The sequence below is a fragment of the Lampetra fluviatilis genome, chromosome 3 (assembly GCF_964198595.1).
Source record: "Lampetra fluviatilis chromosome 3, kcLamFluv1.1, whole genome shotgun sequence".
NCBI classification, from domain to species: Eukaryota; Metazoa; Chordata; class Hyperoartia; order Petromyzontiformes; family Petromyzontidae; genus Lampetra; species Lampetra fluviatilis.
Window position 1 is genome coordinate 24,430,991 of NC_136277.1, and position 15,402 is coordinate 24,446,392.

Sequence of the window (15,402 nt, forward strand, 5' to 3'; positions counted from 1 at the left end):
GGGTTGGCGTAAATCTAAATGCGTCGTTAAACCCACTACCACCACCACCCGACACAGCCAACTAGTAAGGTTTGTCACGTAAATAGAACGTGACAATTCGTCACTAGTACAGCACACCGGTGTGTTGGAGAGCCAAGCCACAACATTTACAATCTCAGTACGACGTTTCGCCAGTAATTACAACTAGCTTCACAAATCTGGCTGTCGCCTGATTAAGCTAGTTGTAATTGCTGGCGAAACGTCGGACTGGTGATTGTGGCTACAGTGATTGTGGTTACACGTAAGGGGCCGTCCATAAATGAAAGCGATTTGAAGCATGTTTTATTTTCAAAATGGAAATATGGATTTGGGGGGGGGGGGCAGAGCTTTGTGACGTCATATTTAAGGGGGGGTCTGACTTTTTGTGACGCCGTGTGACGAGGGGGGGTCAAAAATCGACCAAAATCGCGTGATGACATTTATGGACGGCCCCGAAGGGAAAATTGTCACGAATGTGTTGAGTATAGCGTCTCCTAGTGGCTGCAAGCTATATTATAATACATTATCGGACTAAAACACATTTGGAGTTGGACGTCTGATTTTAACCTAAAGCTTTCATGACTGCAGGAATTCATATTCTTTGGGTCTTTCGGTAAAATGATTCCACCAACAGCCTTGTTACGAAAACCAACAATATCATCACTGATTCGACATCTTTAATCGAACCAACCAAGCGGTTTTCCTTAAAACTAGACCACCCAGATTGTATGGCTTACCAAAAATCCATGAAGAAGGTACACCCCTTCGTCCTGTCGTTTCCACCATTGACTCACCCACCTACAAACTGGCACAATTTCTGAGACCTTGCAGCCATTCACTGGTAAGACCGCCTCAGCTGTACTTAACTCAGCTCACTTTGTATCGTTAATTAAGGACATCTCACTATCTCCATGTGATTTGCTCGTTGGTTTCGATGTAGTCCCTTTGTTTACCAAAGTTCCTGTGCCTGACACCATTGCAATCATTGAAGATTTGGTCCAACGAGGACTGAATGCTGATGTACCGGCTCTGGTGAGGTACTGCCTCACCAACACTTACTTCACCTGGAATGGAATATTCTACAAACAAGTTGAAGGTACCCCAATGGGTTATCCCTTATCTCCAGTAGAAAATATTTTCATGGAACATTTTGAGACCGATGCCATCCAGGCATCCACCCTACGTCCTTCCTTGTGGAAGAGATACGTAGATGATACGTCTGTCATCTGGCCACATGGCCTACCTGCTCTGGACCAATTCCTAAACCACATCAATTCCATACACCCAGCCATCAAATTAACTATGGAGGTGGAAAAGGATAGCAAGCTACCATTCTTGGATGTTTTAATCGAAAAGAGACCAGATGGCTCAATGGGACACTGTCTACAGGAAAGCCACCCATTCGGATGCATACCTAAAACCTGACTCCCACCACCATCCATCCCAGAAGAATTCCCTCATCAAAACTCTACACCATAGAGCTCGATGCATTTCCAACCATCATCACCTATCCAGTGAACTGGAACACGTACACCAAGCTCTCAAGATGAATGGATATTCAGACTACACAAACCGTAAAACTATCACCCCAACCGTTGGGAAAGAACCATCTGAGGACCCAATCAAAACCATCACCTTGCCATACATAGCAGGGGTCACCAAAACATTTGCAAAATCATGAAGAAACACAAGATCCAGGATCGATTTAACACAGTACATAAAATTCGTGATTTGATCCCAGTTGTGAAGTATGTGATCCCTGACATGCAATACCCCGGCATCTACAAACTAAGTTGTGTCTGTGGCGTAGTTACATTGGGGACACTCGGCAACACGTCTCGGACCGTGTTCGTGAACATCAGGCAGATCTGAAACACTGTAGGACCAATACCTCGGCCGTGGCTGATCATTGTTTTAATGCGGTGGGCTCACACGAAATTGATTTCTCTAAGACGAAATGTACTTTGCAAACCCACTGGTTATCAACAAAGTTTCGTTCATGAAGCCATCCATATATACAGACACAGACACCATTTCAGAAGATGGGTACAAAGATCTATCTACGTGGCTTGACCGAAAGACCCAAAGAATATGGAAAAATAATTATAGTACGATTTAATGTGGGAAAAGTAATTGGTCACCTAATACACACGGATGCCCAAAAATCCATGGTCTGGATGTTGTATTGATTTCTTTCTTTGGGCAGTGGTAGCTTACAGCAGTGTGGGGGAGGTGCAGCTGCACCGAGAAACATGGCCCGGAGGAAACAGCCAAGCCGCTGGGCTACAGACAGGACGAACATTAAATAGAGGGCCCCATTTCATTCCGAGCACCAGGAGAACCATGCCAACCGCGCTACGCCAGCCAATGGGGAGACAGTTTTACATTTCTCGAGTCTCGTGCTAAACACTTACACAAATCTACAATCCCCATCATTGAGCACAAGTTATTTGACTCCCGTGGAATGCCACCATAAAGCCGATAGAAAGCAAAGTCCACTTCCAGTTATTTGCACGACTGTATACAGTATATTTTAAAAAATTCAATGCATTAACATATTGCATGTTTTGCTCTGCATAAATAGCTGTGATGTCATATAGCAAGTGAAACAGTGGATAAGCAAAGGCAATTTCAATTCAAAGTATTTTATTTAACCAGGTGAGAGCCATTGAGTTTAATAATATTTCGAAGGGACACCTGGGATCCAGTAATTTTTTGGGGGAAAAAATAGGGATTTGTACAATTTTAAAACATTCTCAATAACACGTTTTTAAAGGAATATTCCATGACAGCATTAACCTGCATTACATAAGTCTAGTAAACATATCGCTTTAGCTAAATATCAAATGTTTAATAACGTATATCTAGAACCCGCAAAAAAAAACCACCACCGCAAACCGTGAGGGGTGATGGGAAAGCCCGTGGCCTGGCAAGACGATGAGTGGCTGGTGAACTGATATAGTTGCAGGCACTGGTCCATCAATGTCACAAGGATCTAGGAAATCCAAGAAAAAGCTTCATCTCACTCCCCCACACCACTCAATCACGTTGTCACTAAACATGACTTTCCCCACAAGTAATGCTTAACATATGGAAACATGTGGAAGGAACCAGGCACCTAACCTGGTGGTATGCTCTGGATTGTTTTTAGAATTTTTCTACATACAAAAGAAAATCTCAAGATTGCTAAACTTTTTGATATTTCCCCCCCCCCCCCCCCCCCCACATTTCTTTAATTTTTCTGATTTTCTTTCGGATTATCTTTCTCTCTCTCCATAGTCTCTCTATTTTTGAGTTTCTTCAACATTCAGCAAACACAAACAAAACAGACACAAATAGGAGTTATCGCCCTGAAATGTGATAACCTTGAAACACTTTGCAATTCTTGATTGATATTATTTGCTACAGTGCCACTCTGCTTGTGTCCGGCCACGGGCTTTGTAAATTGAAAAACATGCGAGAAACAGCTTGCGGCGAGATTACGTTTTAGACGTTAATTGTACAACTCGCGCACAATGGCACATTAGGTTGCATGTTAAGCAATCCGTATTTATCGTCGTTATTTTAAATGAATTTAGAGAGGAGCTGTGATGTAAAGAAAAACGTTTTTACATCAAGACATATCGTGTAAACGCTACCAAACCGATACTCAAGGAAAGCAAACAAAACGGTAACATACATTTTTCTGTTGTTCCTTTTATCACAATAAAATTTTAGCAAAAACAATTCCACTTCTAAATTGTCATCTTTCAAAATATTTTTACAGTATTCAAATTGTATTACCGTCGATTAAAAAGGTAGTAACTCATAGACCGTCATTGCCCCTTGCGATTGACACCCTTATTCAAACCAGGTGGCAGCCCATATATCATACTTGTCTTATTTCTCATTAATTCCTGAAAAAAATGTAAGATGTTAACTGATAACGATGTTAACTGAAGGATAATCGTGTCAATAGGTTAACCGTCACTTGAAAACTGACATTGAAAATGTTTTACATTAAATGGAAATACTGTTCATTGATATTGATGTGAATTGGTGATATTGATTGCAATGTAATATGGTGGTATGTTCATTTAAATGTAACGACATGTAAATGTCTTCACAGAAAACTCATTATTCTCATTATGTTAATCAAAGTAGATGTGTCAATCGTCATAACTGTGTGTTAATTACAAAACACAAGAATGACAGATGGCTGTTGAAAGTTTGTGCAGTGCTGGTGGCAACTTCTGGAAATTCCTGTTTGAAGAGTTGTCCCTGCTGTGCAAAGCAGCCTGTGAATTTCTAAGATGGCGGTGAACTGTGCGTCACGTGGGACCAGCAGCATTGCGTAGAAGTATCTGGTGAAGTTTTACAGGTGAGCTGTAAAAGTCGCCGATAGGTGTCTCGCATACAGAAGTGTGGTGTTGAGCGGTGCTAAGGGTTTCAAGATGTACTCAAGTCGGTAAAGAGGGATGAGGGTGCAAAAGCAGAATTCCTAAAATAGAACTGTGTTCTAAAGAATTCAATGTTTTTTCCCATTCAGGCATTACAGCATACATTGGACATGTGTACGCGTGGCAGAGGAACACCTTGATAAACAGGGTTTCATTCACTTCACTTTTAAATTGACTACAACTAAAAGTGGAGGTTTACCGCGAATAACCCTTGTAGTGTCACATTCCAACTGCATCTCCAGATGCTGTAACAAAATAGTTTGGCCATGCATTATGGGGACCACAAAAAGGGAGGTTGATATAATTACGGTAAGGTGCGATTGAAGACGCGTCGTAAAAAAGAGGGGTCAGTCATAAGCAGAGTAGAAGGGGGATCTCTTAAGGCTGAATTTGGGAATTCTGTACTGGTTTAGCCATGTTTGTTTGTTGTAGTACAGAGTTAGACTGATGGCCTTAATCTAAGTTGTCTTGTGGTTGTTGTTGTTTGACTTGCATCCCACTGGGATTTTTGCACACAGCGTTGGTGTACGGTGTTTTTTTCTGCAAGATTTTGCTGTCTTTTCTTGGATTTTCTGTTTGCACTCAGTCACATATTCACTTTAAGATGTGTTTTTGTTTGTTGCGGTTGCACCCGATTCAAGAACCGAATGGCTCACAGGGCTATACCTAATACATGAACTTGAATTCTAGGTGACGAGAACAAGAGCAAAGAATGAGCGATCTCCCATCGAGCTAGGCCGAGGGCTTTGACAGAAGCCCTTGCGAGGTTGGTGGAGGGGAGTCGAATGAAATAAGAAGCACTAGGCAGAGGCAAAGACAAGGACGATCTTTCAGATGTCGAGTGACTGCATGTAGCTGATGTGGGACTGTATTGGGAACCAGTAGAGGGTATCCGAGGATGTGAGTGATGTGGTTTTTGTTTACGAGTGCGGCACTCTGGCTCATCTGGCATTTGGAGAGGCATTTGGGGAGGATATAGAGAAGAGTTGCAGACAAGGCGAGAGGCGATAAAGGCATGGATAAAGGCATGGATAAAGGCATGGATAAAGGCATGTGTAATGAAGGTATGGGTAATTTATATTATAAATTATTGTCAGTTGATGACATGGCGTCATAATTATGGCAATTGATATAGTTTTGTAAAAACATGTACAACGTATATTTATGTAATCTGTTGGCTTGTTTAATTATATTAAGATATGGACTTTATGTAATTGTATAGTTTGATGTAACTGTTCATGTCCATAATTATATCGTGTCCACTAAACAAATGAACATATTTACTCAAGGAAAATAACTGAAAAAGACATCAGAGTATGTGTACCCAGGTCAGTTATTAAAGGCGGTCTGGGATGGAAATGAAGAAATAAAGAGGTGAGCGTGAGCAGGTCGGAGTGAATTTTACAATGAGAAGTAACAAACCAATGCACCTAAATAACATTTTCAATCGGTGCATATTACTTGCCTTGACAAATGGATCATAAACATGAAATATTACAAAAATGAAGCAAAAGCTGAAAAGTGTGCAAAGAAAACAAACACAAATTACATTGCCTTAAGAAAAGTGGGTTTTGGGCAGGACACATCATTAGAAGACAAACCATGTCAGCAAAAGGAGGCACATGTCCAAGACGAACACCACCGAAGAGACCCAACGATGAGATCAGTTGGTGTGCAGCTCAATGTATCTCTTCGTCGCAAGACATTGAAGGATGGCGACGACTTGGGGATGCCTTCACGCAGCAGTGGACAGGTCATAGATGTTGATGATGACCTTATTAGAGTAGATGGATGCACTTGTCCGCATTAATAGAACAAATGCTGGGGTTGTGTGTTCAACCACCCATCAGCCATTATGAACCTCGCCTTTGTTTTCGCATCACTGCATGCGGAGCTGGTAATCTGAACACACACAAAAAATTAGACACAAGGTGAAGTTGTCTCTCTGCTCAAGAAAGTAACGGGGTAAATCGCTATAGACTGATTATGGTGGTGCGGATGGTGATGCAACTGCTACCGCTGCTGATGTTGATGGTGCTAATATTACTGATATTGACGGTATTAATTCCGCTTCTGCCATTTCTGCAGATGGCTGCTGATCATGTCAGTGAAAATGCCACGGCTACTGCTAAGGTTAATACTACTGCTCAGTTTAACACGTAGGCTTTAGCGAACAATATTTCAATCTGAGTACCAAGCCACAACATTACAATCTGAGTACACATATTGTAAATATTGTGGCTTGGCTCTCCAACACACCGGTGTGTTATGCTAGTAAAGAAATTGGCATGTTCTGTTTACGTGACAAACCTGACTAATTGGCTGCGTCAGGTGGTGGCGGGTTTAACGACACATTTATATATTTACACGATCTAACCCAAAAAACCGGGATTATGATTAATACTGCTTCGGCTAATGATGCTGCCGATGATGTGCTGAATCAACGCCCAACTGGGATATTAACTCATACATTCTGATTTCAGGTCTAACCTCTGACCACAGTGACACCAGACCTGATATATTTTTTTCACATATGAAAATGGAGCTGATGGCACAGGGTCTCCGACACACCCATTATGAAGATATCTCACCTCCACTCTGTGTGATGTACCGAACCCACGGTAGTGCCTGATAACCACTCTTCTCCATGATCTTCAAATAACGAACCTGATGAAACACGGGGAGACATGGGGAGGTGGAAGATACAGGGAGGAAGAAGGGAATTAAGGGACAAAGGGGACATGGTGACATTGGAGAGAAACAAGTATAAGGAAGACACCTAATTAAAAAAGGGTACCTCCTACTGTCCTGCTATAATCGAATAATTATAATCATAAAATAATGTATGTATGAGAGGGACAAGCACATTTGAGACAGGATAGAATGTTGTTTCAGGTAACAGGATTGAAACTCTCATCATCTGCAGTTTTACTTAAGCATAGTACATTCCTCCACCTGCTGTATTGTTGTGGATGAGAGGAGTGCCATTATGTATCGAGTGTCACTCTCACCTGGATGCCAGATGTGGTGAAGTATGGGATCTCAAACTTGACGGTGATCGGGGCCCGGCCGTCAGATTCCTCTGCACCGACACTCGGCAGCCCAAAGTGAGCTCTTAGCAAGTACTCCTTACCACCCTGTGAGACATGGGGAGGAGAGGGGAATGACGGGGAGTAGAGGGAAGACACTGAGAGGAGACAAGACATGGGAAGGTGAGTTGAGATGCAGGGAGGACAGCGGAGACACGGCGAGACATGAGGAAAAGTGAAGTGATACACAGGGAAGAGAAGGGAGACACAGGGAGAAGAGGGGCACAAAGAGAAGTGAAGGGAGATATGTGGACAAGGGCGACCGGGGAAGACTTGAGACAGGAGGGAAAATAAAGGAGATGGGTGGCGACAGGAGATTGGGTGAAAGACAAGTGGATAAATCGAGCAGAGAAGTGAAGGGAAATACGGGCAGACACACTGTCCCCACGTCCCTGTGACCTTGTCTCACCGGCATGGATTTGATTGTCCACACGAGAACTCCCTCCTCGGGGATCCAGGCCGTCGTCCCCGTGGAGACGCGGAACTTGGGGGAATCTGCGTCGGCGGGGACTGGGACTCGAATCTCCACACCGCTTGCCGTCGACTTGCGCTTGAACTGGCTCTTGGCCTGCGCGGGACATCAAGCCACTCAACACGAATTCGCTCACCCCCCCCCATCCCCACCACAGGTCCCACTGGGCTTCCATTCAATAAAACCCCCTCTAATCCTCTAAGAAGAGGGTGGCCTTTGACACCAAATCTTCCGACCGGCCATGTACTAACAGGTGGGATTATATATAGTTGGATTAAATTATTGGTTTGGCCACTGAGCTCTCTAAATGATACATTTACAGATAACAGCAAGAATCAACTTGTAGATGATGGAATTGTGGACAAGAAAAATTCTACATTTTCAATTACCGAGCATTAATTATGATACATTTCACGTGGTAGTACATTTAATAATTTATTGATTTTATATACAAATTAACGGGTATGCAGTTCACAGTATTGGCGTGTTTAGGTTGGCGGAGCACACAAGCTCACCTTGACGATGTATTCAATTCTGCCCGAATGCCTCTCAATGGCCGACTCGATCCAAACGAGGGGCTTCACCTGGAGATATCAACAACCGCCATCAGCATCATCATTTTCTTTTCTCCAGGTCTCCCTCCCCTGCACATGTTCCTGTGCATCCCCAAGTCCTCATGTCTGTGTGTATCCCATGTTACCATGTGTTCTCCGTGTCACAGTAGTCACGTGTCCCCCAATGCATCTCTGGATTCCTTTGTGCCCCGCCACGTTCCTGTGTGCTATGCGTGCATGTGTAGATGGTGGTTCAGCAGCTCAAACTCCCCATGTCCCTATGTCCTCCATGTGTTCCCTTTTCTTCGTGTGCCTGTGTCCCCTGTACCTTACTTATGTGTAAGTGTAACAGGCCAAACTCCCTGTGTGACCTTGTGTATCTCCATGTCTCTGTCCCCATATCCAGAAGTTCTTACATGTGTGTAAAGACGGTAGCTCATGAGCTCAAACTCCCCATCTGGGGGGATGAATGAGATGGTTCGATCGTTGTCGAAGCGAGAGAGGCGCACGCACTGATGGAACTTCACATCCTCCAGCTCCACTCCCTTACTCTTGTCTCCTGGGGGACACACAGACGCATGGGGACAGAGAAGAGAGGCATGGGGACAGAGAAGAGAGACATGGGATGCAGAGGAAGACATTAGCCATTAGGACACACGGACACACAGAAAACTGGGAGACAAGTGAAACAAGAACACGTGATCGATGTTGAGGGACAGCTGTGATTAAAGTGAGGATGGCAATGATGCTATTGCTATGCTGCTGTTGCTGATTATAATGCTAGTGACGATGATGGTGACAGTAACGGAGAGGTTGATAATGATGATACTTTTGCAGCTAATGTTGATGATAATAATATGCTGATGATTCTGATATTACTACTGGTGATTATGATGATGTTCATGATAGCCATGATGTGATAACTCACGTCCCGTCTGCTCAAACAAGACCTTGTCGTTCAGTCCGAGTCTCAACTCGGGCATTCCCGACAGGAAAACCCTCATCTTCACCGTCCCTACAATCTCACTCCGCAGAACCGAGCCTGTCGCACTCACCTGTAAATACACACAATGATTAACAGCAATAGCTTCATAAGTCAGCAGGAGCAACATCATCAACATCTGATTTAATGAACAAGGAAGAAAAAAAGCAGCTAACTCAAAAAATACATCAGCCCAAAATAAGGAATAATCATGCATTTAAAAAGGTGGGTAAAGTATGAAAAAATATATGACCCTTGGATATAGAAAAATTAATAAAGGTCCGACTTTTTTTTTTAAACAGATAAAATTTGGGTCAATTTGTGGTTATTTAAAACATAAATAAATGGTGTAACAGCAATTAACATAGAAATAACACAAAGATGTAGAAATTAGCTCAAAATAGCACAAACTTGCAGTGAATTGGATCACAAAACTATCGGTTCATGAGATACAAATTTTTTATAGTTACATTTAAATTATACCAATTTACATGCTGATATCAGAACAATACAAATATTTGGGTAAAAATGGTAGATAACGTAAAAACCCGATTACGAGCAAATATTGGGAACACGGCGTCGCTCACCAGGAGGTTGACGGACTCGATGACGTCGAGGAAAACCTCGTTCTTGCGGTACTTGATACCCTCGGAGCGCCACGACACCGCGTTGGTTACGGTTGCTGGGGGGCGAGGTGCTCCCACCTCCAGCTTGTGCCCCTCCTGGGTGATGTATCTACACCAATTGGGTGATAAGAGGGGGTGGCCGCAGAGGAGGGTATCAGAGGTATGCCAATCAAGTACAGTGGGTGGAGGCTAAAGTGGGCGAGCCATATTTACTCCCCCCATGCTTCCCAGCATCTCTAGGTGTCTCCCTTCTCCCATGATTGCATTCTTGTGTCTTGCTTTCACCTCAATTCTTGTGTATTCTAATTTCCATGTCTCCATTCTGCTTGTCTCCCTTCTCATCCCCGTGTCTCCCTTCTCCTGTATCTCTCTTACCAATACCTGCCTTCACCGCACCGATGTCTCTCTTCTTCCTGTGTCTCCTTTCTGCTCCCTCTGTCTCGCTGCTCATCTGTTTCCCTTGTCCTTGTCATTCTTTTTCCCCCCTGCACCTCCCTTATTCTTGCGTCTCCCTCCTGCCCATGTTTCCCTTGTGCTTCCCGTGTCTCTCTCCTCCTCCCAGTATGTCCACATGGCTCTCACTCTTGCAGGACGCGACTCTCTGTCGTCTGGGGGTATCCAAAGTCCATGATCTCGTCCAGAAGCTCGTAGACGATCACAAAGTTGTCCCTTATGCTCTCCTCTTCAAGCTCCTTGAAGTACTCATTGAATACCTGCAAGGGGATATATGGGGAGACACGGGGACACAAAAGGGGAAGGATAGAATGGAGACATGGGATTGTGGGGAGACATTGAGAGATGGGAAGATATTGTGGAAGTAGATGCTATAACTGTGGTTGTAGATGTTAAAATATTTGTAGTTATTTTGTCATTGCTGCAGCATTGGTTGTGGGTGTTTGGAGTGGTTGTAGCTATTGTAGTAATAGTTGTCATGGTGGTTGAAGTGCTTGTTGTTTAGATGTAGTGGTTGTTGAGGTTGCTGTGGTCACTATAGTAATTGCAATTTTCACTGTGGTTGTTACAACAATTATTGAAGTAACTGTTATTGTTGTTGTTATAGTAATGTCATAATTTGGAGATGAGGGAAGGACACCACTGGACAAGTGATCAGATATTCTCAAATTGTCCTCGATGTTGATGGTGTGTAATGTGCAATGGTGAATCAACAGTGATAACGTTGTGATATTGATGTTGATGATAGTGATGGTATTGTAATATTGATGATGGTGTTGCAATATGAATGATGTTGATGATGGCAGAAATGGTGTTGTAATATTGAGTCTGTTAATGATGGTGTTCATGGTGCTCACCTGAACAGTCTTGTACAGGAAAGCAAAGACGAGGGCGACGTTAGCATTCTTGTTGGTCGTCGCCACAACTTTACAAAACGTTAAGGACATCAAGCTTAACACGTAGGCTTTCGCGACCAATATCATCCATAATTGAGGTTTTTTAGACTTCTCCACAAATCTGGCTGTTGCCTGATGAAGCTAGTTGTAATTACTGGCGCAACGTCGTACTCAGATTGTAAATGTTGTGGCTTGGCTCTCCAACATACCGGTGTGCTGTACTAGTGACGAATTGGCCACTTTCTGTTTACGTGACAACCCTTACTAGTTGGCTGTGTCGGGTGGTGGCGGGTTTTAATGACACATTTATATATTTACGCAATCTAACCCAAAAAACCTCTTATGGACATCGAGCTTGTCAACTTTGTGCTCAAATTCTTTAGCCTCCTCTTACACCACTTCAATCCATCAATGACTTCCACCTCAATATCCACCAATTTCTCAACCTTCCCCTCAATGTCTACTATCTCAATATCCCTCATCTCGATACCCACCACTGCAACGCGTCAACATTCACAACTTTGTCAATGTCCTTCACTACCTCAATGTTGTCCACCTCAACCTATAAACGTTCACCACCTCCTTAAACTCAACCTCATCCGCTTCCTCTTTCATTCTCCCAATCCACCACCTCAACATTTTACAAATCACCTCCTCTTTCTCAACTTTGCAGTTTTCCTTATTGTTCTCCTTGTGTGCCACCTCTTAGGTGCAACCCTCTGTCCCCACATCTCTGCCTGCCTCTCTAACGCCCTCCCGCCCACCTTGCCCTCACCTCATCCCCCTTCCCCTTCTCCACCCATACAGGATACTGTAGATGTTGTTGTGTTTGATCCACATGAAGCGTACGCCACCGTGAGACAGCACGGGGTTGAGGGTGCCCTCCTCCTCGCGCTCGGTGAGCAGAGAGAAGAAGGCATCGACGGCACTGGTGGGGACGTCGCCCCTGTAGTTCCTGCTGATCAGGGTCTGCGCATGACACCGCACAATCCACGGGGACGTCCATTGGCAAGAAGTAAAGGCAACTTGGAATGATGAGGTGGATGATATTGATGCTGCTGTGTGTGATGTTGCTACTGATAACGCTGATAAATTATGCGTTTTGTGTTTAGTTTGTCTTTCCCCCCGCACCTCCGATTAGCACGGTGTGCTGTGTACAATGTGAAAGAAGTTCAACATACATACATGATGAGAGTTAACGTTTCAGCTATCTGTCATTTGAAGGCCTATTCCTGAAACGGTTAGTATAAAAATTGGAATTCAAAATGCCTGCTAGTTTTACTCAATAATGTTTTTATTACTTCCTTGTAAAATGTTACATGCGTAAATTAAGCACGTTCAATTTATTCAGAAATGTATCCAGACGTTTCGACTGCAGTCCGAAGCCAACGTGACATTTGCTAGATATTAAATAAACTTTTTTCAAAAAGGTGCCTTTCATTCAAATTTAAATCTGTTTGAGATATTGCCCTTTAAACATGCATCCTACTAACGCGACACATTTGCATGCCCATTACAGTATACTTTATTGTGAAATAACGCATTTAGGACCGAGACAATCTTTAAGGACAAACTAAACAATTGGACATAATCGGAATAAATCCACGAAAATTCGATTACCTGCCACGGCGAGTATCAGCGGCGGGTGATATCTGACGCGAGCCTGCTCCCCCCCCCCCCCAATTTACCAATTCAGTGACCAGCAAGGTGAAGTATGGTCAAAGGTCAAACAACCCCCTCGACTAACATCCAGTATTGGAAGAAGCGGCTGTGAATTGTGAGTAATCAGGTTCACACTGTAAAAAAAGACTACGCGCAGTACATAAAAAAACAATCTGAATACTTAAAGAGTCTATTGTTCTAAATATTAATGGGGACCTGTGAGTGACAGTCCGCACAACCTGACATTTGGGGCCAATGGGCAGTTCGGCTCAAGAAACTCTGCCAGAGGCAGATTTTTTTCGTGTTCGGTCCAACAAAGTACCGAATTACCTCCTCCTTACCTGGGAAACATTTTGAAATCGACACTGCCCGTCCGTTACAGGAGCTGTACGCAAATGTGGCGACGTGACGCCGATGAATCCATTTACCCGTGAACGATTCTGGCCCTCGTTCCACGTTGCAGCAATTTTATTGTAAGGGATGGCGATTGTTTGGAAGAAAAACAACAACCACATGTTCCTGACATTCCGGTGATTGAATGTCTGCAATGTATTTGATCAGTTTAATTAAGTTACTGAGGAAAAACGGAACGAAACATGATTACTTTGGAGGCACACGTATCGTATGTTTCTAATCATTTGTATTGTATGACCTCTGAGTACAGGTGCACGACGTGAAGGTTGGGGATTTAATGGCAGGGTTGGATAAGCAAGTTGGAAGTTCGTGGTAAACGTGGCAGGGCAATGCTGTTGATGTAATCAGGAAGAGCAGGTTGAGGTGGGCGGCGAGACACACGGAGGCGAGAGCGTCTTTAGCCATCAGTGGCACGACTCCGAGTTCACATCATCATCAATCACTCTGGGCCGATAACATAAGCACGTCAGCAAATCAAGCGTGAGGAACGTTACACGGATAAACTGACCACGCCATGTGAACGTGGAATGTCCACCCGCTGGTGGAGGGCCGCTAACTCGCGCCGTGCCACGCTCCTTTGAGCAGTGACCCCGGGATTGAACCTTGAGCCTGGAATGTCAGCGGCGTCTCCGACATTATGGAGAGATTGCGAGAGAGGGGAAGACCCAAGGACTCTTAACCCATCCCTCAACCGACGCGACACAGAGACCCCGTAGGGGGAGGGGGGGGCGGCTTGCCAAACGCTGCCGACCTCAGGACCCCAATCCCGGCACCAGATTCAGGCGAGCCCGTGGCTTCAACCTCACGCGATCCTCCCGACAATATTACGTCGTGTTTTTCCATTTAAAAAATAGCGATTGTTGCTCATCTTTACCTTTCCCTTGAGGTCCAAAATGTACACGCCCGACGCCGACATGATCCTTGTTGTTTTAAAATAAAATAGACAAAAAAATGTTTGTAACGATTTGTGTTGCCGGCTCGCCCGATTACACAAGGGCGTCGCCTCGGCCAATGGGAGCGCGACTTCCGCGGTGACGTCGACACGGCGGTGACGTCACCGGATTAAGCTTGCGCCACGTGGGGCCGGGATGGCGGGAAGTTCAAATCTCAACGCGACACGAAAACCCAGAGGCTGGGCTGAAATATTAAACCCGAACTGTCATGGGCTTAGATATGGGGGGGGGGGGGGGGGGTGTAAATACTACTATATTCCCCCACTATACCCACATGCTTACGAGAGATATGAAGCCCTGCACACGTTCCATGTAGCGGTTGAGATCAAGACTCTTTACTAATTGGATTAGTTGGGACATCTTTCCTTGTACGAGATGAGGCTTCTGTACCGAAATAGAAGTGTACTTCTGTAATATTGGTTGAGGGTCGGTGGTGCTGGATTGAATTGGATAAAAGCAGCTCTCAACCCTTTGCAGGGTGCTGTGTCCGCTGCTATATTAGGGTGATATATTGGATAATACAACAGTTGTGCGTCAGATGCGACTATATTTCTCTACTACACGGGACGACGGTTCTGGACCATGTGTAAAATGAGAAGTTTCTTTAAGTATTAAATGGGATGAGGTTCCTGTATTGGATGGGATAACGTAACATAATTTTTCAAAATGTTATTTTGGAGTACATGATAATTCTATTTCAGTAGATACTGGATTAGATCACAGTTATTGATTAGATGGCATCAGGGTACTTGTATTTGATGAGAAAATGGTTGTGTATGGGATAAGGGTCCTGTTGGATGACGCAAGACGATGGTCGTGCATCAGAGGAGATGCATCGAAGTAG

At 44.1% G+C, this 15,402-nt stretch overlaps 1 protein-coding gene across 1 annotated transcript; it reads right to left on the reverse strand.

Moving 5' to 3' along the window:
• Positions 1 to 2,647: 2,647 nt before the first annotated feature.
• Positions 2,648 to 14,633, reverse strand: LOC144955459 (AP-1 complex subunit mu-1-like). Its single transcript, XM_078885670.1, has 12 exons — positions 14,480 to 14,633; positions 12,342 to 12,498; positions 11,491 to 11,558; positions 10,763 to 10,893; positions 10,142 to 10,289; positions 9,501 to 9,627; positions 8,989 to 9,131; positions 8,534 to 8,602; positions 7,956 to 8,114; positions 7,469 to 7,594; positions 7,049 to 7,124; positions 2,648 to 6,359 (listed from the first exon to the last, which is right to left on the reverse strand). Exons 1-12 carry the CDS (start codon positions 14,519 to 14,521, stop codon positions 6,337 to 6,339), a joined length of 1,269 nt encoding a protein of 422 aa, XP_078741796.1. The 5' UTR covers positions 14,522 to 14,633; the 3' UTR covers positions 2,648 to 6,336.
• Positions 14,634 to 15,402: the final 769 nt, after the last annotated feature.

What these genes read in the sequence shown, in the direction of transcription:
- LOC144955459 (XM_078885670.1), bottom strand. Translation starts at nt 14,521, where the DNA reads ATGTCGGCGTCGGGCGTGTACATTTTGGACCTCAAGGGAAAG. An exon ending in GCTACCGTCTTTACACACAT is followed by an intron (nt 8,603 to 8,988) that starts GTAAGAACTTCT and finishes TGATATCTCCAG; the next exon opens with GTGAAGCCCCTCGTTTGGAT. An exon ending in GGACAATCAAATCCATGCCG is followed by an intron (nt 7,595 to 7,955) that starts GTGAGACAAGGT and finishes CATGTCTCACAG; the next exon opens with GGTGGTAAGGAGTACTTGCT.